Below are 23389 nucleotides of genomic sequence, written 5' to 3' on the forward strand. Positions count from 1 at the left end.
GCACTCAGCAGGATTAACCTTGCAGCCTTGGCATAGCATCCCACAACAGGGCACAATTCAGCAACTTTCTCTTCATGGCTCATATAAATCTGGTTTGTTTTAACTAGTAAGTCAGCTATAAAGCTACATAAAAACATCAAACAGGCCTACATCTAAAATGTTGAGTTTAGAATTAAGTAGTCACTTAATAACCACCAGCCATATGTAGAAAGATAACTGGTAGTAAATTTGTTTATTTAAACTCAAAAGAGGAAACAATAACAATGTTAATTTGAAAAATGTAAACTAATAATTATTATTTCCTCTAACTGCATGCGTTGCCTTCCAAAATTCTCTGAGAGAATAAATGAACAGTCAGACAAAACCACTCTAACCATTAGGTGTGGTGGAATGTGTTACTTACTACAATGATATGGAGAATCCTTTAACCAAAGAAAGCTAAAGTTAAATGGGGCTTTTCACAATAAATACTCATTGCAGAAAAAGACCACTCTTTCAGGATTGCTCTGTCGCTTACAGCTACAGAAGAACTTAGTTTTCTTCATCCGAGGAGAGACCTTCAATTTCATCTCTGTCCCCTCCAATTGCCATCCAGAATGCTTTGGCCACCTAACAATGGAAAAAAAATATAGGAAAGGGAGAAAAATTCCCCTCAAATGACTGAAGATTTTGCATTTACCATCCAAAAAATAGAAACTGAGCAGCAGCTAAACCTAGCAACCATGTTTCTAGGTACAATGCTAATCCTCTCTGAAGTTAAGAAATTTCAACACAGAGACAGCAATTTAGAATTCACGGGAGGCATATGTGACAGAAAACTTGTGCCAATTAAGGCATCATTAAATTTTCCTTGAGATCAAGGCTTTTCCATTGACTTAAGTGCAAGCTGGCTTACACCCTCAGTGACTGCAGGCTTCTTTTCAGAAATTTTGAAGGGGGAAAGTTTTTTCTGGTGTTTAAAAATTCCAGGTTTGTTATTCAGTTCTTGGAAGATACCAGCCAGTCTTCCCTAGGACTGTGCCATTTGTTCTTATTACTCTTAACATAGGAACCCTACAAGATAAGTAACTACAGCTTAGAAAAGAAAACTCCATTTTTTAAAGAATTTCAATGCCAATTTCACAATCTCACCTTTTCCGCATGTAGTTTTCTTTGTTCATGAGGCAACGTTGCAGCTTTATCTGTGGAAAAGAACATGACTTAGGTTGTCAACCTCAGAAGTGAGCAGGGAGAGAAATGCAGCTGTTTTTAGGGGACTACCAAGAAACTAGTTTAAGATCACCAAAAAAAAAAATAATTTTATTTAGTAAGAGCAATTGCAATTCCCAAACACCAGAAAGCTGGTGCTTCTGAGCACACTGGATTTCATCTCAAACATTTGTAGCTTTAAACTGCAAGATTGGCACACAGTTGTAGAGCTAAAAAAAAAAAAAAAAAAGTCTTGTTATAGGTTTGTTTATAGAAAACTGTAGCATTAATTCACAGTGGACAAAATCAGTGTGATAGCAGTATCTACTTCTTTCAAGAACACTATCAAGGGGAAGGGCAAATTAATGAAAAGATCAGCTACTTATAAAGAACCTCAGACAAGAGAATAGGAATTTGTACGATATTCCCAACTCACACACTGGCTTTCATGCCTTTGAGTGATTAGAATAGGTGATACAGCTCAGTACGTCTCTCTCTGGTACCTTTCATTTCTTTCAGCTTTGAAAACAGCCTTTCAAAGTTCTCCAGGTCACCATCTCTCGTGGTTAGGCTGGCTAACTCCTGAATGTCCATATCTAACATGGGATCTGAAATAAATGCATATAGGTTGGTTTAAGGTAAGTTATTCTGTTTTGTCAGCAAGTATGAAAGCCTTTCTGATAAAAACTGTATTTCAACATCTGCAAATCCCATTTGAAAATTCTGCCCTCCCCTCTCCCCCCCGCCCCAGGAAGGAAAGAAACATTTAATTTACTGATTGCTCATACAGACAACTCATGGCACGATTACAGTGGTAATTAATTTTGATACATTACATTGCAAGACTGGTTTTGAGTTCATCCAATACTTAAGGTTTCTTGCTTATTATAAAATGATCTGTCTAGCCATGGAGTAAATTAAAGAATAATGAGATTATGCTTAGACCACAACTAACAACACCCAACCTTAGAAGATCTCCACATACAACTTAAAAGAAAGTCCCATCTCCTGGAATGGTGCAGTTATTTAAGGACCTGTAGCTTAAAACACTTGAACCTCTTAGGACTGACCCAAGGAGACTGTGCTTCATTCAGCTCTTGTGGCGTCAAACTGTAATGATTTTTCTCCGCAACCATAAAGCTTGGAACTTTATTCTTATAAAGATGTTTCTATATATACACAATATTCGCATCAGGAAATTTCACAAAATCAGATAATGTTTCCAGTTGGTAGTACTGCCAGGGCTCTGTCCTATCCAAACTTGGGCCCATTTTTTCAAGAAGAAGAACACCTCAAGTTTAAACAATTGGCCTCTACTGGCTGTGGCAAACACATTTATGCCATACTTTCATTGAGAAGAAGCCAGTGGCTTTCTGGAACCATCTCAGCCACGGGTGCCTGCTCCAACATATCTGCCAAGCAGAGAAAGAGCTTACCTACAATGTTGTCAATCTGTATGCTGTTTGTGCTAGCTCCATCTTCTCTGTTGTCTACATGGGATTCTTCTCTGTCTGCTGGTGATGGATTGGACTGTCAGGAAACAAACAGATATTAGAGTATCCAATAATGCACTTAAAAAGCATCATCAGCAAATCAGATGCTTCCTCTTTTGACTTCAAAAACTTACTGCAAAACCTGAACCACATGTATTATGAAAAGTATTTTGCAACACTGTAAATAGGTACTACATGAAGGTTTTCTACGATAGGTTTGTTGCTGTTTTTTAAATAACGCTATCCTGTGATAGTTTTCGCACAAAATACTGCTCTTGGATATTCATGAAAAATAACATCTTGAATGGAGCTTTTAATAATCTTTCCTTGGCTCCAGCGGTTTGTATGGGGTAAAACATTTACACAGTGCTGAAGTCAGTGTGATCAACACCCAACAGCTTTCCACACTGAGCACACAATCGGACATCTCCAGGTAAAATGATGAGTTCTAAGGCAATGTCCTGAAAAACTGCAAGCTTACAGCCATGAGGTGACAGCTCCTAGGAACAACTGTCTCAGGAGCACTTGTAAGAAAAATGCACAGAGTATTTCAGACTTCAGAAATGTTTCCTTTAAAATACATTCCAACAGGCTGCGAAGCATCCCTTGAGAAATGAGGAAAAAAAAGCAAGCCACCACCCCACCAACTGTGACAACAGGAAAGAGCAACACGAGAAACAGTATGAGCAAAGAACAAGAAATAGGAATTACTGTTTACTTCTGTATCTTGGTTCTCTTCTGACCCAATGCTACAGTTCGCACCTGCTAATGTACTGAGAAGACCAAAGCCCTGGGTCCTGTCTAAAAAGAAAACAGCCATTAGTTTGACAGAAGATGCAGTATTATTACAAATAGTTGTAACTGACCAGGTGGGATAGAGAATATTTCAGGGAAGACAGACAGCACCCTGTAAAACTGTGTCAGTGCACTTGAAAATATATTTTAAGCAGAAATTTTTCATATCCTTTAAGCTTTTTTTAAACTATATTAACAACATTTCCTGCTAAATATTACCAACAGGGAATAGATATAGACTAGAATAGAATAAGCCACAAGAGATGCAATCTCTTCTTTCTTCTTAATTGAAGTCACTGCTCTGTTAGGATTTGGTCTGACAAATGTCTTCTGATTCCAAACAAGGCAGTTTTCAAAATATGGAAGCAGCATTTACTATTACTGACATTCAGTGGACCAGGTTTCACCGACCATGGGAAGCAGCACTGAGTTTGTGGTTAGATACAGGAAATGCAACAATGCCTTTGCTTACATACATATTGTCTAAATAGGTTGAGCGCTACAGTAATGGTAAAGGCAATTTTAAAATATCCAATTCAGAATTCATGGAAGGACCCAGCCATCAAATCCAATGTTTCTTCACGCTGCAAGGTGCTCTGGGCTTTCAACATCTGCTAACCTACTATGTATTTCAGTAGTATTTTAAAATCCAACCTAAAAAAAGTGCTAATTCAAACCTGAAACTAAACAATCATCTAAGATAATAGATGCAGTACAGTATTTTTAAATTAAACTATTTTAAAAATACAAATATATGCATAATAAGTGATACTATGTGGTGTTTTTTTTCTAAGCCATGTTTTCAGCTGGCCTTGCATTAAGTAGTACATATTTGCAGTTACACAAGGGACTCAGGAGATTTTTCTGAAAATCTTAGTATTTTGGTCAACTAAAAAAGAAATAACATTAGGTTATTGTACTACAAATAGCCAGGAAACAGTGACTTGTGCCAGAAGAAAGATTAATATTACTTTTTAAAAAAAAGTGTTCTAAATTATTACACTAATGACTAAGCTCTAGACTCAAATGTTGAGATGATGTAATTTTTATGCACTGTCCAAATTTACTTGCTATTTATACAAAATTTCATTTTGAAGAGTTGAATGTGTAACTAAAACCATCAGCTATCTAGAAAACATGTAAACATGTTTCCATTAGGGAATTACTAAAACCGTTTCCTGTTTAATAATCTTCACTATGTACTTAGGCTAATGTGTGTCCTGTCCCAGTCCTCTTCTCCCCTTGTGCTCCCCCCCCCAGCCCTGAGCAGGTATGTATGTGTTTCAACTGGCTCTGGTTTTTATACAGTTTTACTGCTTTAACAGATCACTTGCCAAAGGTTTGGAAAGAAGAAGTGAATCAGTCTAGCCAAATGAATTGCCTTAAAAATGTTCAGTTGCAAGATATGTGAAAGCCCGTGAAGCTCACCAGCTAAATTAACAGACAATTGAGTGATAAAAGATTGGGACTTGCAACCCAAAACAAAGTAGCTTCCCCAAGTTTCAGCAGGCTGAGCAAAGTCAGTCTTTTGGAAAACTGTAAAGATGGACATTTAGCCAATTTTTGAGTCATCTGAAGCTAGATTGGACATTGCAGTCCAGAATGTACTTGAGAGAGAACATTCCCACATTGGCAGAGGGGTGGATGAAGTGATCTAACCATGTACCTCTTTCATATCTATGATTAGAGTTCATCCTGTACAGAAAAATGACAGTGGCTCCATCCCCACCACCACCGCATCCACATAACCTCAGCCAGCGTAATTACAAAATGTTGTCACACTTACAAAGAACTGAAATCTACAGCAGGGATCTCTGAAAAGCAGCTGTTTGTTTCTGGCTCCGTGGTTAGGGAGGTGGCAGACAAAACACTTGGTTGCAGGCACACCCTTGAAAAAAAACCTTCCTATAAACTCTTTTTATTGGATGTAAAAGTTATTTCAATTTCTGGGTGCAATTCAGGAAGTGGGTGATGCCTTACACAATGTTCTTACAGCATCAAAGACAAAAATTATCTCACTCAACTTATTGTAATAGTTGGTGGCTCTATTATGATGGAGTCTATATAGTTTCACAGGTGTCACTCATCAATAGTTGTAGAGCTGTAGTAGACTGTGCTCTGAGCATGGCTTCGAGATTTATATATGCTCATTTCATAGCAAAATGTTTTCCACTGTCTTTATCTACTATTCCTCCATAGTCTGTCTCTAGCCGACATGTGGTGATCCTGACTTCCATACAAAATTGGAATTAAAAAGTCAAAACACATGATTTGTTTAAATAACTAAGTTTAAATAGTCCCCCTAAATCAGGTTAATTTTTTGTTAGGAGAGCCAGGCTCATTACTGGCCCCAGCCTAGGTAACCCACTTCAGCTGGAGTCACTAAAGCACCTATTTAGGCAAGAAAGCAGCCAACTGGCCTTTTTTGGAGGGTATAAGTTCTTCTTGCCAGCTGGGTCAACTAGCTTTGCTCTTGAAGGGACAGATAAGGACAACAGCAGTGTGCCACCCTTTGGGGGAGATGGGGGGGAAGATGTTAGCTGAAGTACTACTCATGCTTTTCTGCAGAAGGGAAAGAAAACCACCCGAGACTCAGATTGAAGAGAGCTCTGATGCCTGGAGCACCAACAACTTTATGCCAATTGCAAAACAAATTGCCCTCTGGAGACTCTGGGGTAAGACTGCCTGTTTTTCTTTTAGTAGAGACAATATTGCTTTACTTACTCACAAAGCATGTGGTGTTACTTGATATAAAAATGTTTATAATTAAACTATGTTATATTTAATATATATTTTTATGAATTGGTGTGAAAATGAATGTATTCAATGGCTAGAGAAAAAATCAAATGGTCAGCAATCTTAATAGGTGTGTGAAAAAAAACTACTTTGCAACTTAAGAAGTGTATTTGGGTTTAAGATAAAACACCTGAAGATAATATGGGTTTAATGCTTGCACTTGAAAAAAGTCATTCCTGCTCTGTTTGTAAACTTAAAATTCTCATACAAAGAGATAGCTGAAGTAAGGCAATGCTGTAACACTGGCTTTTGGGATGGCTACGCTTAACAGTGCTATAAGCATTTACTACTACACAAATACCTTATACTCTATGAAAAATCTTCACATGAAGTATGACTGTGGTTTCTAAATGGCCAGCAGTTATAGGTAATTCAGTAGAAAAACTAAAGTTTGATTTACATGGCAGCCAGTTTCCAGGATCAGGAGGAAGTTGAAAACAAAAGATACGTTACAGGTTATAAAAAGTTTTATTTTAAGTAAAACAAGCTCAACAATTTCCCTTTGAAGGCATAGTCAGGCTATAACAACTTCCAAATATAGTTCACTTCCTGAGGAGTTTGTAGTAATGTGCATCAATGCTGTGTGGTTTCTGTACTGTGGAGATAGAAAATCTGGATTTTCAAGGAGTCTGACCTTTACAGAACACACTAATGATGCACAGGAATTTCCCCCCATGAAGAACTGAACATGTGACTAAGTTCTGTTCTGTAATGTGGCATATGTCAAATGCAGGAAATAAGCTGCTAAGAAAAGTGGTTTAGCACTACTGAGATAACTTTACACCATCTCAAATGGCTACGTATTTCTCTACAATGGTTGCATTAAGTTAGAACCCACCTTAACCTCATTCTGATGTAGCATGAGAAATACTCAAAAGGCTACATTAAAAAAAAAGAAAAATATTATCGGTTTAGTAGTTCTCATCTTAGTTCTACCGAGTCCCAGTAACCATCTTGCAGTTACAGGAATTAGCAGAAGCCTCTCAGCACCTGAAATCATTACAAAGTTAAAAGATGTAGGAAGGAAGAAGCTTCAACAGTGGAAAATTGTACATCAGGGAGCAGATAGACACTGGAAGGTTGCTAGTGGGATGAAACTTTGTGAAACAAGAAGCACTCCACAAGTTTAATCTTCCTACGTTTCCTGCAACAGCTTGTGTTATTAGAAAGGTAATTAAAGGTTTTCAAGTAAACGGAAGTATCTACACTTGCAATAACTCTGGGCTAGCCACAGCATTTCCTTTTCTAATGAGTCTAATCCTAAAGTGATTCAGAGTGATCCAAAAGTCTGGCTCTACCTGATAATCAATTATCTGCAGGAAATTATGTGGGGCTGACTGTTTTTTGTACTGTTTTCAAAAAATTCTGTGGTTTCCATGTACTCAAGTGGGGTTTTCTGTAGGAAAGACAGTCCTTCTTGCAATGCACTTAGTATGTCCTTCAACAGACATTTGAAATCCCTTTTTGCCAAATCTCATCTCCATGCTTGCTACTCTCATCCCTGTTTCAAAAAACTATAACAAATTTGGAACTTAACACTTAATTCTTCTACACTAAACCATGCATCAGTTTTTAGACCAAGCTGATAATGACTAGCTATTTGCTACAGTTTGGTGGAACAAGCTTTCATTTTTCATTGAAATTTGAAGAGTTAGTGGAATATTTAACTCAAGTTATTGGTAGCAAGCAAGTCAAAGTACAGAAGGAACAGGAACAGATGCTGAAACCGGAATAAATCTCACCCATTGCCTGTAAGTTTCTCTGTGCATCAAGGGATAATGAAAGCAGTATCTGAAAGCCTACTATTCCATGTAACAGGTTGAAGAGTGCTTTAGTTCTCTGTATACTGATGCACTGGCAGTAGCACTGTAGCTGCTCAGTTTAAACTTTTGCTGAAAATACTAAGCCTGCTAAGCCTTACATTCTCCAGAATTCATATAAGAGCAACCTGTGTTACATACCACTCTTCATGACTACGTTGGACCACACATTGGCGTTCAAGGCTTGTACAATTCGTTTCACTCCAGTGGACTCCGGAAAATCATCTAAAGCAAAAGACAAAGGCATTGCACTCCTAACAATTAGACCAAAACCCATTACATGCCTGAAAGTAAGAACATGTGTGAATGCCTGTCCTATCTTATAGCAATGGATATAAATGACTACTGTTGTTAGGAAACACAGATTTCTTGCCTTTGCTTCATGAGAGGCCAAACAAATCTCAATTAATGCCTCAATTCTTGGTCTAGGCTTCCAGGTACTATGAACTGTGAGCTCTGAGCCTTTTGTAGAGATATCTAAATTCTGAGTGGGGTTTGTTAAGTATTTAGCATGAGGCCTACATTCTTAAATAACATACAGGTAAATTTAATAGTAATAGACAATTTTTAAGTTGTTGTTAAAAGCCAGGCATCTTTTAGAATGCTGTATGGCATAAAAATAGATGCTAGAATTACTTTTTCTTCCTTTACTTTCTAAAGAACTTCAGACAACTGTTTAAAAAAGGTGTGATGCTTGTTAAAAGTAAAAACAATCATCGTAAAGCTATCTCCACAGCATCTAACTCCAAATGTTCCAGCAATCCTGGGAATTACAGTAACTTGAAAGACTAGGGAAAGCATTATTCGGACTTCAACTTATTTACTGAATAGATCTGACACCACTTTGTATAACGTCAGTTTTCCCATTTCCTCAGTTTAGTCAGCTTCCCATTTTTGTGCATTTTGTGCTCACGAAGCAATGGCGGGGGGGGGAACCTTTGGATACAAAAATGTGATTGCTTAAAAAAATCAGACTTTTTTAGGATGACTCAGGGACAGGTGCAGTAATTGAAACTGCCTTTAAAAATTAATTTAAAGCTGTCTGTGACCCCTTAGATCAAATATTTTGCCCTCTATGACACTGCTGTTTGATTTTGTATCAGAGTCATTATTGAAAGTCTCAGTTTAGAGTTCTTGTCCTTACTGCACAAACAACTGACTGACAGTGTAGTCATAGCAAGAGCTCCAGTTCATTTGTGATGAGCTGCCAGAAATGTCATAATTTTTAAACAGATATTGGCCCAGTATGTTTACTGCATCCATTTTATCTTTTGTAAGTAATTCATACACTGTATTTACAGGGTAAATGTTACTTACTCACTGGAATACATTTCCTCCTCATGAGTCACAGTGAATCAACTACCATATTAAAAATCCAGGAAAGACCATGTATCTTAATACTCTGAAGATTAACATCCTGAGTTGTTATTATTCCCATTACTTATATTATTTAAATAGCAAATAACTTGCTCTTTACAACAATTATTCAATAGAAAAAAACCAAAAAACTTGACTTAATGTTACTAGTATTTCCTTTTAAAGCACTTCATAAGAAAACTTTAGTCTAAGAGGTACCAACTTCCAATTTGTCTTGTTTCTATAAATCAGAAATATATGTATTCCTCCCTCCCTGACTAACAAAATGCCAAAAAGAAACTCATCTTTAAAAACATTGGGGGGATGGGGTGGTTCTTAGTTACTCAAGATACAATTTTAATCCAGGCCTTTAAAGGGGGTGGGGAGGGAGGAACTTGAGTTCTAGCTTAGAAGACCTTTAGACTAAATTATTTTTGGTGACAGCTGTATACTTGGTGAACCTGAAATAAAGCAAATGTTAGTGACTAATTCCACTCAAGCCTGGAAATGGAGTCAGTTAGCTCATTTTAGCTCTATAGAGGTAAGATGTAAACACTTTTTTTGTCACTGAAATGAGGAGATAAGGCTGTCAGGAAGTGCATAGTCACTTTTCAAGAGTGGAACATCACACTTCTGACTCTGCTTCATGGGTTTTATCATGTTACAAATGTATGGTGAGCCAGTGATTTTGAAACTGGTTTATTTCCTGTGTAACAGTGCATGCTATTCTAAAATGTTTTAAAAAACCAAAGAATTTTCCTGCCCTTCTGCATTTCTCTAGTTCTTTTTTTTTTAGATTTATTTCCAAAGTGGAATATAAATGCTTCTAATCTATCAATACAGTCTTAGGATTAGTGCCAGAAAAAGGAGCAGATATTTTTATGTAGGTGCTACATAAACAGCAGCTGTATTTGGGAAGAGACAAATGGAATTTCTTGGAGGAAGTAACCACCTCCTCCTGACCTTTTATAGCTGAGACTAAGCCTCACCAACTGAGAGCATTCCATGCTGTAATCATGTAGCACATAAAGTTATGCCCCTTGCAATTGTTTAGAAGATATTTTGGTGTGCTTTTTTATTCTAAAAATTAAAACAGAAGTAGCAGTCCTACCATCGTCATCAGGCAGTTCCTCAGGGCTAAGTTCTACCAGTTCAAAGCCATGCTTGATGCACCATTCTTGAGCTTTCTGTCTGTTAACACCTAAAGTTGGGAAACAAAAATGCATACTAAACATAGATATTTGAGACCAATACCAGCAGTTGATCTTTAGCTACACTTTATTCCCTCAAATTTGTTTGCTTATTCTGGACTGTATGGGGGCAAAGTATATAGTAGCTGGGGTGGGTCCTCCATTCACTTTGGATTTGATTCCAAAAACTGCAGAGTTAAACAAACTCCTCCTTCGAATTGTTTTTTTTAAATACCATAAAATCAAATGGCTTTCCAGTGGGTACTCAAAAGTAATTGTAAGTGAAGTGCCACAGTGAATGAAGACTTCTATTAACTCTAGGTTTGAATCTGAATGAAGTTACAGGGATGTGCATTTACCTTACAGCTTGCTGTTGTATTGCATATACTAATCTAGAACTAAAGCAAACACGCATATTTAATGTCAAAATGGTCAAAAAAATACTTTCCACTGTAGTTAAGCAACCAACGATCATTGTCATTCTTCACCTGAGGGTATCAGGCACATCGAGTAATATGAATGCCTTTTTAGTTACCTTACAAGGCATGCTGGTATACTAGGAACGGGATACACAGAGCTCATTTGAAGCAAGCTTGTAAAATTCTGATTCGGTTTTAACCACAACTAGCTTAAGACTTCTGTTCCTGGTCACAAGAGTAACCTGACTCTTCTCAGTCAAATCTCAAGCTCAGTCTCACACAGGTATTTTGAAACAGTTGTGTTGATTTAACTAGAAAATAAATCATTATGCAAGCTTAATAACTCTAAGTCAGTTTGGAACTTCTTTGGGTTTCATACCATTTTCAGATACTCTATTACAAACCAGGATCATGACTTCTGGTAACCACTCTTCTGTCAGAGGAAGCCATTCAGAGACACTATCAAGTCCAGATTTCTAAAGGTGGAAAAAAAAAAAGTTCTTTGGAATACATCCTCAAATACTTTAGTTTTTAAACTAGTTTTAAATCATTAATAGTATTAAAACAAAAGGAATGAAGTAAGGAAATATGCTAGGCTGCATATCAAGTATGTTTAAGGTACTTCTGCTCTCATTAAAGAAGTTGACTTATACACAACTTCCTTCTGATTCTTGACTTACCTTACAGATGAGTTAATCCTACTGCCTTGGACCTCCCTTTCATGTTTAATATTAATTATGCAATCCTAGTGTAGATTAGCAAAGATTTTTATTTAAGGCTAATCATGAGTATTTCATTTTAAGCATATCTCAGGTTTAATGTGCAGTTACTCCATCTGCTACACTAAAGTGGATGTTATGAGAGCTGGTGGACTACTCCCATTGCTCTAGTTTATTCTGAGACAGCCTTGAGATGTCTGGTTAAAGGTATCTTTGCAGAATGTGTGGTACGTACCCTTTCCCATCTGTGGTGAAAAACTGTTCCTTATTTAGAATATTTTTTTTGTCTCAGAATCTTTCTGGCTTTTGCTAAAGCACTGTTTTCACTGCTGCCATCTTAGTAGAAACAATTTTGGGTAAAATGATTGATAGCACTGCATCTTATGTTTAGCTCCCTCAGTCTTGGCTATCCTAAAGCAGCCTTTCTGAACTAGCATAAGCTAGGAGTAAAGCTGAAGGTGGTGGACTAGAGGACGATTTGCCTAACTTAGTGACATATTTGCATCCTGAAAACCTCTCTTGCAGCTAGAGTATAATAGTAAAAGGGAAGCAAACTGCTTCCATTGTTAGCAGGCATAATTTAACATTGATCTACTGACAATTAATGGAACAGCCTAAAAGGAATGGATGGCACAAGATGAAGAGAATATAATTTGTGGTTTTCACTGTGATAAGGCAACTATATCATACAGATAAAGCACTATAATGAAGCAGAAAAGTCTTACTATTGTGCTGTCGAAGTACACAACAAATGCTTGCACGGATTCAGCAATATCTCCAGTAACAAGAAATGTGTTTGGTACTACACAGAGGTGAATATCTGCAGAATAATATTTATTATCTATTGTCCAGGGGTAAAAATTCACTCTTCCACTTGTAGTTGCACCCACAGTAAGGTCATCTTTTCCTGTGATACCTGTATAAAAGAAAATGAACGAGACAGATGATAAAACCAGCATCAAGAAAATAATTTGCCTAGAGAAACTTGGTACAATGCCAATACAGAGCCATCTTTACTTACTATAATAAAACAGTATATATTTAAGATCTTTAAAAATTCAAACTCAATTTGTTACTTTGTCCTAGAATTTATTATTTAGCTTTCAAAAGAATTTTGTTTCAAAAGAGTTTATTTTCTAGCTTTCAAAATAAAATATGGTACAGAAGCTCTTCAGAAAGCAAGCCTTTCTTCCTGGAAATGTCTTTTAAAGTGTTAGCCTCAAACTCACTACCTGTAAGCAGGATGTATGGAGAGAATACCTAGACTTTATTACAGCAGAAACAAACCTTGCGTGTTCATTCAGATGTAAAAAGTGTTTGACTGTGACCAAAACCTGAAGGTAAGTAATGAGAAAATAAACCAAGTTACTACAATTCAGTTGTAATTCCCATTAAATTCCATGTAGGAGTTTGACAATTAAAATCCAAGGCAGTGCTTTGATAATGTAATTTTAAAGACTGCCCTTCGTGTGCTGGTAGCAACCTTCACAGGGCATACTCTCATAGCATGACAGCCACCTGGTGGAGTTGAATTACAGTTAGTAGCAGAGCATCCCATCTATATACCTCACTGGAAAGGGCAGGGTATCTTGTTCAAGCTGAACAAATTTAAGGACACTTTAAAACACAGGTCAATTATCTATAAAATTGACTGAGTCATCTAGAATTGCCTTGGACATCAGAAGAGTTAAAATACAGGAGAAATAAGGTATGTGTGTTTTCAAAGATCTTAAGGGTCATATTTTAAAGTACTGAGACACGGCTCCTGGAGATGCTAGAACAGGCTGTTCCCCAAATAGTCTGTACATGAATTTGAAATTATGTGTATCTTATCAACAAAAAGGCAGGAAAAACTCATTGCAAAGGTTGCCATAGAAGGGCTCAATGATTTTTGCAACTAACTGCAAAGTCTGAGAAATGTAACTGGTGAATGAGCATGGCGTACAAGGCAGCACAGAGGAGAGCTCTAAACCAGAAGGATTATTTGAAGCAGTGAGGAGGAGGACACAGGGAATCTGGGGAGAAATTTGACCTCAGAAACAGAAACCTGGGAGGGAATCTCCTGTATGTTTGTTTTTTGTTTTTGGTTTTTTTGTTTGTTTTTTTTTAAAAAAAGCCACATCTACATGTTTTTTCCAGGTTAAGGAAGTTTGAGACTTAATTTGGATGGCAATAGTTTTCAGAGTAATTGGTCTTCAGTCAGAAGCTATTCTGTGATAAGACTATCCATGTCACCTTGGGGCTGGGGGATGATGATACTGACTCAATACCAAACAAACCTTGATTCTGAACTTTTTATTCTTAGAGCACTAACTTGTTCATATAAATGTGGAAGAGACTACCAATACAGCTAACCAAAATCATTAATCTTGAAAGATATCCATTCTTTCACAGCTTTTTTTAATCACTCTTAAGCAGTACACACCAGTTCCAGTGGCACATGGAAGCTGTTTTTCCATGCTTATCTCATAAAAGCTTGTATACATGGATCTCTGCTTGCCCTGCAACACTTCATTGTAATGCTGCAGTCACTTTGCAACAGGTATCTCTATCCTATTTGCATTAGCTGATATTACACTCTCCTGACATGAAGCAAATGCCTATGTACCCATCTTCCAGAGAAACATGAAAATAGCTTTTCAGTTTTAAACGCAAGCTTTTCAATTTAGGCTACACAAATATATCAAGTCTACTCTTCCTCAAAAAAAACCCCAAGTAATTAGTGAAACAGATCATCAAATGACAGTATGTCACTTTACAAAATCTATAATGTATGTATTCTATTGTAATAAAGGCATTTTGGCAGATGACTTTTTTTTCTGCTATAAAACAGGTGCTATAAAAATGACTAGTAAAGTGCTATATGTGATATAATTTAGTTTCGTATCTTTGGTAAACGGGACTATATTTAATATGAGCCAATTGCTACTAGACTAGGAGTTTCTTTTAAACGGATATTTGGGCCAACGGAGGTAGCTTTCACTGTGCTTGGATATAATGTGACAAAATTCCAGCAACTGGGAGAGGAAACAGGTTAGGCAGACAATGTCACTGTGCATGTCCAAAACACAGTGATGCTTTTTCTTTCCAGAATTATCTGTTGCCTAGCTTTCCAAATGCAGCTGTAATCTTAATTTTCTGCCCTGGAAAGCAGATGTTGTTTGGAAGCTTTGAATGCTACATAAAATATGCTGTAAATTTCCCTTCACTAGTGTTTTGACAGTTAAAAATAACTAAAAAATCAGTTCTAAGCTAGCAGAATTGTAAGGCAATGCCACAAGAAGCTAAGAATAAAGGAGGCTATAAAAATCATTGAAACCCAGAAAATCAGCAATAAGCTTAGAAAGCCAAAGGGAGGAAAACAGGGTGAGGAAAGGAAGTCAGTTCAAAAGTCACTTAAGTGAAGTTAGCCACCCTAGCAAGAATACAAAAGGAAAGAACTTCTTATAAAAGATTTTCAAAAGCTGATATGAAAGAACTTTCACATTTGCTTTGTGATTTATTTTTTTTTCCTTACAAAAGAGTTCATGGACAAATTTAGGCCTCAAAGCACTGCTAGAAGAATGAGGACGTGTCCCATTTCCTATTACATGCTATTTGTTCCTGTATTTTAAGCAGTTGTCTTTCATCCCATTGTGCTTCTGATTACCCATCATTCATCCACAGAGATTTTGCCAATCCCCTGTGAAATTTCTCTCCCAGTAAAAATGGATGTTGCACACTAAACTCAAAGGACTGCAGGAGCTTTCTGAAAGGATTCAGACTTGCTATGTCTCAGCCTGCATGTACGGTTGTAACAAATTACTGCAAAACAGCCTGATTGCTCATAGCAGGAAACAAAATGCAGTTTGGATATCTTCTGAATAGTTCTCTTCCACAGGAGTCACTTAGACCACCAATTAGGTTTTGGCCTTTAAACAAGCAGATACTACAAAAAAAATATACACTGCAACTGAAATTGAGCTGTCAAGGATATATTCCGTTTTGGAACTAGTTTTAAGGATTACATTTGTTACCTCCAGATTCCAGGAATTTCTTACCAAGATGGCCTATATTTTAATGAAAAAGTAAATTTGGCTGGAATAGTTTCATATCTAATTTTAGAGAATATTAATCAGAATAAACCCCATTAAGTTTTATTTGGCTACGGGATAAACTTCTAGAAAACTAATACAACAAAAGGAGGTGGCTTGTCAAACTTATCTCTAGTGAGTTACTCATTTTTAATTTTAAACTCCCTAGCCATTGAAAGTGTCTGTGGTTTGCCATCCAAAGAGCCTGGAAAACCAACTGAGTCACTCTTTGACCACAACAGTAGGCAGGCCTACTGGGCTGACTTAATTAGCTTGCCTTTTCACAGAGCAGAAGTGGCTTGTTTGGATGACAGGAATGCAAACAGACTCCAAATGCATCACCATTAAAGACTACTAAAAACATGCATGGAAAAGTTCATGCCACAAAAGAACATTGCTTAGTGTCATTCAAAAACATGATTTAGAGTTCAAGGTCCTCTAAGAAATAATGCAACTACTAATGCTGGACACTTATTTTACTGAAATAACTTTTACAATCTTACCAATAACTGCTGAATACTAATTAAGACAATGTATTTCAGTGCCCCACACTTCTGTGTAAAAGCACTTTGGAGCAATAGAAGCTTCTTAATCTACAGTGAATTATTTGAGGCTAGGGACCAAACAGACCATTTCTAAGCCAACTGCAGTATCATCCTCAGGTCATTACGTTCTGCATACGTGGGCAGTATTCACCTATGTGACCTCCAAACCCTTGTACTAATGCCCACCTATGCTAGCTCACCACATTTGTTGGACTTGGACAATTCCCTTCCTCCATTTTATCCCAGTTCACGACTCCCTTTGCCTGCTTTCTATCAGAAAACCATTTAAGAACAGAACAGCAACTGAGACATGAGATCAGTTCATGGCTCGCTCAATCCAGTAACTGAGAGTGACTGGTATCACATAGCTCAATGAAATTCCAAACTTCTGTGGAATCTGTCCACAGGAAAAGGTTTTTTTTTACTTCCAGGCAGTCAGTCAGTAGCTTATGTTTTTCAGCAAATTCATTAGTTGTGTCCGTCCTTTACTCAGAAGTCTATAATTTTTAATAAATTGGACAAAATTCTGACCAGTACTTTTGGAAATTAATTTCAGTTATCTATTTACATAAATGTTTGCTCATTTTACTGATTTGGACTTGTTGACTTTTAATTTCATGAGCCTGCATATAGACAAGGTAAATTAAACAATGGTTCAGAAGACAAGGAAGATGACACAAAATTGTAAAATCTAACATCCATTCCCTTTTTCCAATACAGAGGCTTAGTAAGTATTCCATAAGTGCAAGGCAGCAAATAGTTTTTCAAAAGGAGAACTGGAGACCAGAAATAACTTTTCAGAAAAGAGCTGAATAATAATCAAAGAACAAGATGTATATCTCTTGCTGCTTGCAGCAGTGTTCTCAGCTATCTAATACCTAACTGATATTTAAGCACTCCTACTGCAGAGTGTGTTTAATAGTAATGTTTTTTTTCAGAGTCATTACAACTCCTCTTTGCAGGTTTTTTTTTTTCCCAAAGGGATTAAGGTATTGATCACTCTTCCTAGTGTTTTTCAAATTGAATACAAGCTGTAAGAACATAATTCAGTCTTCTGCAATGCCCTGAATGATCCCAAGTCCTCTTAGTTGGTAGGTGCACCAAGTAGTTCTCACATTCTGGGCCTTGAGAGCCACCTGGTGGAATACACCATAAAAAATACTCCTGCAAATTACACAAGGAGTAAAAAGAACTCAAATATGCTGGGGGGGAGGAGGGGAGGGGTAAACAGTCAAAAAAGAAGAAAAAAACAAAAAAAATTGTATCAGACAGTATCTATCTGTTGGCCAGCATTTTAAAAAACTAAATCTTATTTGCCATTTTAATTTAAGAGAAGAGCCACTCCTGTGCATTTTAAATAGCTTTATTTTGCCACAGTATCTAATGAAATAAAGCATTCAGGGTATCCCACAGAAACTTGAATAAAAATATATCTAGCAAATGTACCATAATATTCTTCTCATCCTCAAGCCATTTCCTACTTAACAGGATGAAAATGCTGGGAAAAGCCTTGTAATTAGCCTGGAAAGTTCTGGCAGGCAGCAGGAGAAATAGGTTCTAGTACAACTCCTGACAGTGAATGCTGTAAGTGGCTTCTTTCTACTTATAAAACGGATTGCCTACAAAGAGCATGTACAGGGAAATCTAGCAACACAGCAGCAAAAGCAGTGATAATAGCAATAAGGGCTTTGTTTCATGTTTCTGTTATAGACTCAAAACCCAACTGCTCCATGGATCCTACCAACTTACACAATATTTAATAGCACATTGTTACCATACATACTGTATCTCAGACACTGTACTGCCTCAGAGCTGTTAATATAATGCTCTTGTTCTCAGCATTGAGCTAAACCATTATCAAATAATGCCTTTAATCTGGTGTGACACTTTCATGCTGTAAAAGCTCAAGTTCTGAGAATTGCATCAGCATTTTGTTTCAACCCACCAAGACCCTTCAGCCCAGCCTACTGTAGCCAACCACTAGCTGCCCTGTCCTTATTGGTACATCCTTGAATGTTTTACAATGTTTGTTCTGCTTATGCTTCTGGATCTGATGTACTTGTTATACAAAGCAGGAATTTAAAATTCTCATGGTATTTATTTTAGTAAATGATCATGTTTCTTTCAGGAAGATTTTAATGTCTTTTCTAAAGCAACCCAATCGGAGGATACAGAGACTGTAAGACTCCAGTTTTGATGCTGGAAAACAGTGGAAGCCTAGACATTTCAAAGTAAGTACTATTTAAAAAAAAAGACAAAGAAAAGTGAAGTTTTAAGACTTTCTCAGATTAAACAGCATTTCTATGAAGCCTTTTGCTCGCCTTTCTTGTTTAATTTCACTATGAAAAATATTCAAGGTTCCTGTAGATTTCCTTTGATTAATTCCTTCTAATTTGCTTATATCTTCCTCAAAAATAAGCAACAACCAATACTAATATTCTTTGGTATGGAATCTTTAAATAATTCAATAGCAATAGCAACCCAGCTGCTTTGACAGAGTAGCCTTTGAGGGCAGACCTTGTGTTGTTGTTCTTGCTTCAAAATGTGGTTTAATGACATGGAGTGAGCCAGTCCCTGGGGGCAGCCCTCTGCTTTATGAGGTCCTAAGTAAGATCTTACTAAGAAAGAGACGAAAACAAATCCAGGGAAGGGGGTGGGGGTGTTGATAAGCTATACATTTTAGTGTACACATCAAACTGTTCATGACAGTTCTCTGAAAAGCAAGGTTGTACTAACAAGTTGTAATAGCAAAACCACCAAGATCTAAACAGCTTCTTCCTGGAATCCCCCTGATTTTAGAATTACTAAAAATTCCACCAAAGTTTTCTCTGCTATCAGGTCTCACTCTCATGCTCCCTTTTCTAAGCCACAAAAAGGGCAACTGTGTTCCAAAAAACCAACTTCCTACAGAATGAATTCTATGTATTTGATAGGAAGTAAGTATAATCTATAATTCTGACAACTGCAAAAAGGAAGAACCTTTTAGTTTTCCCTTTTTTGTGCTTCTGCATTGAGACAACGAATGGTCTAATGTGTGAAAGCAAGCTTAAGTAAAGCAAGAGCTTAGACCCACCAGGAATTTCAGAAATTCTACCATTCTTAAGGTCCAAGATAGTCTGTTCACTTCATAAATGGAAAGAAGAAACCAGAGGGACAGCATTTACTCTGCTTTTGTTTTCCCCTTGCCTACACTCCTGAGCTGCTCTGGTGTCCCCCCTCTTGTTCTAGGGGCTATCTGGGCCACTGACATGTCCCAATAAAAGAAGATCATTTTTGTACTCTGTGTGAATGACCAGAATGGCCAGCAGCAAACCTTATGGTCTCATGAATCTGTTCTTCATTTGTTGTTGAACAAAGTATTATTTTTTTATTCAGTCTCAAGACAATTCTCAAATTATTTTGTCCAGGTATAACTTATGACAGTTTATTCACACTTAAGATACGGCAAGTGGCCAGCGGGTAACAAAGCATTTTAGGATGTGAGGCTTCCTTTCTTTCCTGTGGGTTGTGGTGGTGAATATCGCCTGCTCCTCAGTGTCAGAGTACAAAACCCAACCGGTGGCTCTACACCGGCTCCCTGAAATAGCTTACTTCCCTAAAGCAGTAAAGGAGGCCCCTGATGCCCTCCCCAAGGCCAGGTGGTTAAACGCCACAGGCCCGGGGGCAGGCAGGGAGCCGGCTGGCCGCCCTGGCAGGGCTCGGCCGCTCTGGGGACGATGCGTGAGGGGAGGACTGCCACCCCTCGGGGCTCCCCCTGAGGGCCCGGGCTGGGGGTGAGGAGCTGCCGGGCCGAGACCTGCAGCTGCGGGCAGGCCGGGGCCCCGCGGCTGCGTCCGTCCGGGCCCCGCAGCGCGCCGCGGCGACGACTCACGTTTGACGAGTTCTTCGGCCGCGAAGCCGGCGGCGCAGCTGGTCACCAGCGCGAAGGGCCCCGCCGCCGCCGCCATGGCGCCCGCCGCCGCGCCCCTTCCGGCCCCGCCGCTACCACCCGGTTGCGGCGGGGGAGGAGGCGGCGAGCGGGAGAGCCCTTCCGGAAAGGCGGGGGGAGCACGGACAGCGCGAGGGGAGGAGCGAGCCGCAGAGCGGGCTCGGCCCCCGTTTGACGTGCCCTCCCTCCCGCGGCGAGGTGGATGGTGCGGTCCGCCCAGCGCGTCCCGTTGCTAGGGGCGAGGGCGGCAGCCGCCATGGCCGGCTTCGTGGAGCCGGGGCAGGAGGCGGGAGCCGTCCTGGTGCAGGTGGGTCCGGGCAGCGCCCGAGCTCGGCCCCGTCCTTCTTCGGCAGCCGTAGCGACGAGCCCCCGCAGGACCCCTCCTCCCCCGGGGAGGCCGCCTCACGCCTCGGCTGAGGCGCGGGCGGCGCGGCCTGCTGCTGAGGGGAACGGGAGGGCTCAGACCCTGCGTGAGGGAGCGGCGGCGGTGTCGCCGCCGGTGAATTTTGGATAAGGGCTTGGGCTTTGTAAACGTTACGGTTCTTAACATAACGGGACCTTCAATTTTTTTAATGTTTTTTTTTTTGTTAACGCAGTGTAAATATACGTTTTTGACGTGGGCTGACATGGTCTCCTCACAGGCTGCCTCTACTTTTCAGTTGCTCGTTAACACTTGGGAGATTCCTGTAGATTTAAGCCATCTGTGCCAAGGGAGGTGTTTGAAATGTGTAATGAAACATCATTCCTTGGCCAAAGACCTCAGTCCTAAAGCTTATTGCATTTGCTTTGCGAGATTTGTTTTAAAATTAACTTTCTTCAGGTTTCTGCAGTCGATGGCTTTAAAGTCATTGGCTTTGTATTCTCTTATTTATAAAAGTACAGAAGTATGGGAAGTTGCATGTATTTCTTTCCTGTATTTAGGAGGCATTTAATTTGGATTAACTCTGCCGCATAATCCCATGGTGTTTGGTTATGGGTGTGATTTTTGTCATAACTTGCTTTTTAGGTTCAAGAAGACCTTCACAAGCTTAAAGTGAAAAATATCAACTTGAAAGAAAATGTAAAATCTGTGGATATTAGCGACCTTGGAACAGCAATTGAAAGAACCAAATTTGGGCTGAGAGTAGGTAAAATGGAGCAGATCCAGAAGACGATTCAGTTTTTGAGATCTCTGTCAGTAATTCACTTAGAGTACATGGGGCCAGGTATTTGTCATCCTGCAAGATCTCTTTTTGATTAGGATATTATGGGGGCCAGGTATTTGTCATCCTGCAAGATCTCTTTCTGATTAGGAAATTATGGGATTCATCAGACATTACAGTTCAGAATGGTGGCTTCCTCTTTTGGGTCGTCAGAATTAACGGATCTTGTGCCTCATACCGTTAGCTAAAATCAGATTTAGTGCAACAGAAGTACAAAGCCTATCAACTTTTCAGTTGAGTGGATTGCTAAATTAAATTAGTTAAATAAATTTAATATCCCTCATACTTTTGTAATAGTCTAAACGTTATTTTTTCCCTCTAACAGAAACATGCTGAAAATTACTTAAGCACTATGAACAGACAAGTGTTAACTATTTCGTCTACTGATGATAAAGAAGTACATTCAAAAGAGCCCCCTAAATGGTAAGTGAAACAGCTGTTTTATTGCAGAGATAGATGCAAGCAGCAAGACAGAAAAACTGTGGTATCAGAATCTTGTAAAGCAAACACAGTTATTGGCCCCAATGAGGTTATTTTGGTCATTTGCTATTTTGTTGGGGTTTTTTTTAAGTTAAAAAACAATACAAAAGTAAATGCAGTTCTAAGTAGCTACAGCAACCTTCTGCTAACTCCTGTGGTTTTTTCGCTAAATGCAAATTTAAATAAAAATATAGTCTTTCAGATTCAACCAGATGGAAGCAGTATGGGTTTAATAGGTAAAATCAAAGTAATTTTTTTAAACCTCACTGTTTGTTTCTTTCTAAATCAGGAGCCTTCATTTTGGTGCTTCTCAGAAACAGCTTATTTTACCACGAGTACCTGTTGAGCCCATGACTGTCCAGGCATACAGCAAATCAGCACTACGCATTTCTCAAAGTTCACAGGTCTGAAATAACATACTACTTAATGTGCCAGAGACCATATTAAATGAGACTGGTGTCTTGTAGGTTACCAGCTGTTTCCATAATGTTATAGTCTGACTCCACATGGATTCAGTTTTTGACAATATACCATCTATGACTGAAAGTGATAAAAAATTCTTAGTAGAATGAGCGGGCTGAGAGATAGGAGCCTTCTCCTAGCCTCACAGCCCAGATAAAATCTAAGTTAAGAAGAACTTCAGTATCATCATGGGTGCATCCAGAAGCTTTCCATTCTTTATTCTACCCCCCTCCCCCCCCAAGTATATTGTTAAAGAGTTCTGAAACCAGAGGTTTGTGCTGCTTTAAGGTCCCAGTCCTGCAAATACCATATGCTTAACTGTGATTCTGCAAGTAACATGTTTAAAATAAATGGAACTATGTATTGGAATAGCATGAGCTGGGATATCAATGTTTGTGTTGTTTGAGACTAAAAGTGCTTCTCTTTTTTGTTTTTGCATAAAAGATAGGGCACATTCTGGGAAAGACTTCTGTTCATGTGTAGGATAGTGAACGTCTATGATAAATATAGGTTTTCTCCTTGAAATCTGATTTTTTTCTGTTTTTCATAAATGAAGTCCTTGTAAGATCATTTAAAGCCTTCTTAAAATGTTTGTCTCTGAAGTTTTTTTTTTCTTTTTTATTCTAAGCTGTGAATTTTGACTGGTGTGTTCAAGGTGGTTTCCTCAATCATGTTTTAAAAACAAATGAAGGTAACTAGTTGAATTGAAAAATACCCATTGTCACAATTTTGGGTTATTACTGTTTAAATCTGAGGGAGCTTTGAGTGAGAGAGAACCTTAAGAAGAGGCCCTCTGTAGTTCCAAGGCTGTTACCAGAAGCCAGGATTGAAGCTACTTGAAATGGTATAATCAGAATGAGCAGCCTAACAGTTATATTGCTGATTAGCTTTCTAAAAGAAGTCACAATATAAAGTAGTATTAA

At 38.5% G+C, this 23389-nt stretch overlaps 2 protein-coding genes across 3 annotated transcripts; one reads left to right on the top strand and one right to left on the bottom strand.

The window, feature by feature from the left end:
• Nucleotides 1-215: 215 nt before the first annotated feature.
• AAGAB (alpha and gamma adaptin binding protein) lies at nt 216-20413 on the bottom strand. Of its 2 annotated transcripts, none has more exons than XR_012652706.1 (10): nt 20266-20413; nt 12502-12692; nt 11437-11533; nt 10560-10649; nt 8234-8317; nt 3400-3482; nt 2625-2718; nt 1625-1796; nt 1132-1181; nt 216-609 (listed from the first exon to the last, which is right to left on the bottom strand). XR_012652706.1 is itself a non-coding variant. In XM_075044654.1 (10 exons), the coding sequence occupies exons 1-10, from the start codon at nt 20339-20341 to the stop codon at nt 532-534; spliced, it is 948 nt and encodes a 315-aa protein (XP_074900755.1). In that variant the 5' UTR covers nt 20342-20413; the 3' UTR covers nt 216-531. The 2 variants fall into 2 exon arrangements, 1 of the variants encoding a protein (XP_074900755.1); XM_075044654.1 differs by having other exon boundaries at nt 1692-1796.
• Nucleotides 20414-20563: 150 nt separating this feature from the next.
• Nucleotides 20564-21615, top strand: LOC142038450 (IQ domain-containing protein H-like). Its single transcript, XM_075043890.1, has 2 exons — nt 20564-20629; nt 21329-21615. The coding sequence occupies exons 1-2, from the start codon at nt 20579-20581 to the stop codon at nt 21560-21562; spliced, it is 285 nt and encodes a 94-aa protein (XP_074899991.1). The 5' UTR covers nt 20564-20578; the 3' UTR covers nt 21563-21615.
• Nucleotides 21616-23389: the final 1774 nt, after the last annotated feature.

The sequence above is a fragment of the Buteo buteo genome, chromosome 13 (assembly GCF_964188355.1).
Source record: "Buteo buteo chromosome 13, bButBut1.hap1.1, whole genome shotgun sequence".
Taxonomy (NCBI): domain Eukaryota; kingdom Metazoa; phylum Chordata; class Aves; order Accipitriformes; family Accipitridae; genus Buteo; species Buteo buteo.

Excerpts from the sequence above, each read along its gene's own strand:
- AAGAB (XM_075044654.1), bottom strand. The coding sequence starts at position 20,341 with ATGGCGGCGGCGGCGGGGCCCTTCGCGCTGGTGACCAGCTGCGCCGCC. Across the intron at positions 2,719-3,399 it reads AAGAGAACCAAGATACAGAA|TCCAATCCATCACCAGCAGA; the intron begins GTAAACAGTAAT and ends GTTTCCTGACAG. Across the intron at positions 610-1,131 it reads GAAAACTACATGCGGAAAAG|GTGGCCAAAGCATTCTGGAT; the intron begins GTGAGATTGTGA and ends TTCCATTGTTAG.
- LOC142038450 (XM_075043890.1), top strand. The coding sequence starts at position 20,579 with ATGGCCGGCTTCGTGGAGCCGGGGCAGGAGGCGGGAGCCGTCCTGGTG. Across the intron at positions 20,630-21,328 it reads CGGGAGCCGTCCTGGTGCAG|GTTCAAGAAGACCTTCACAA; the intron begins GTGGGTCCGGGC and ends CTTGCTTTTTAG.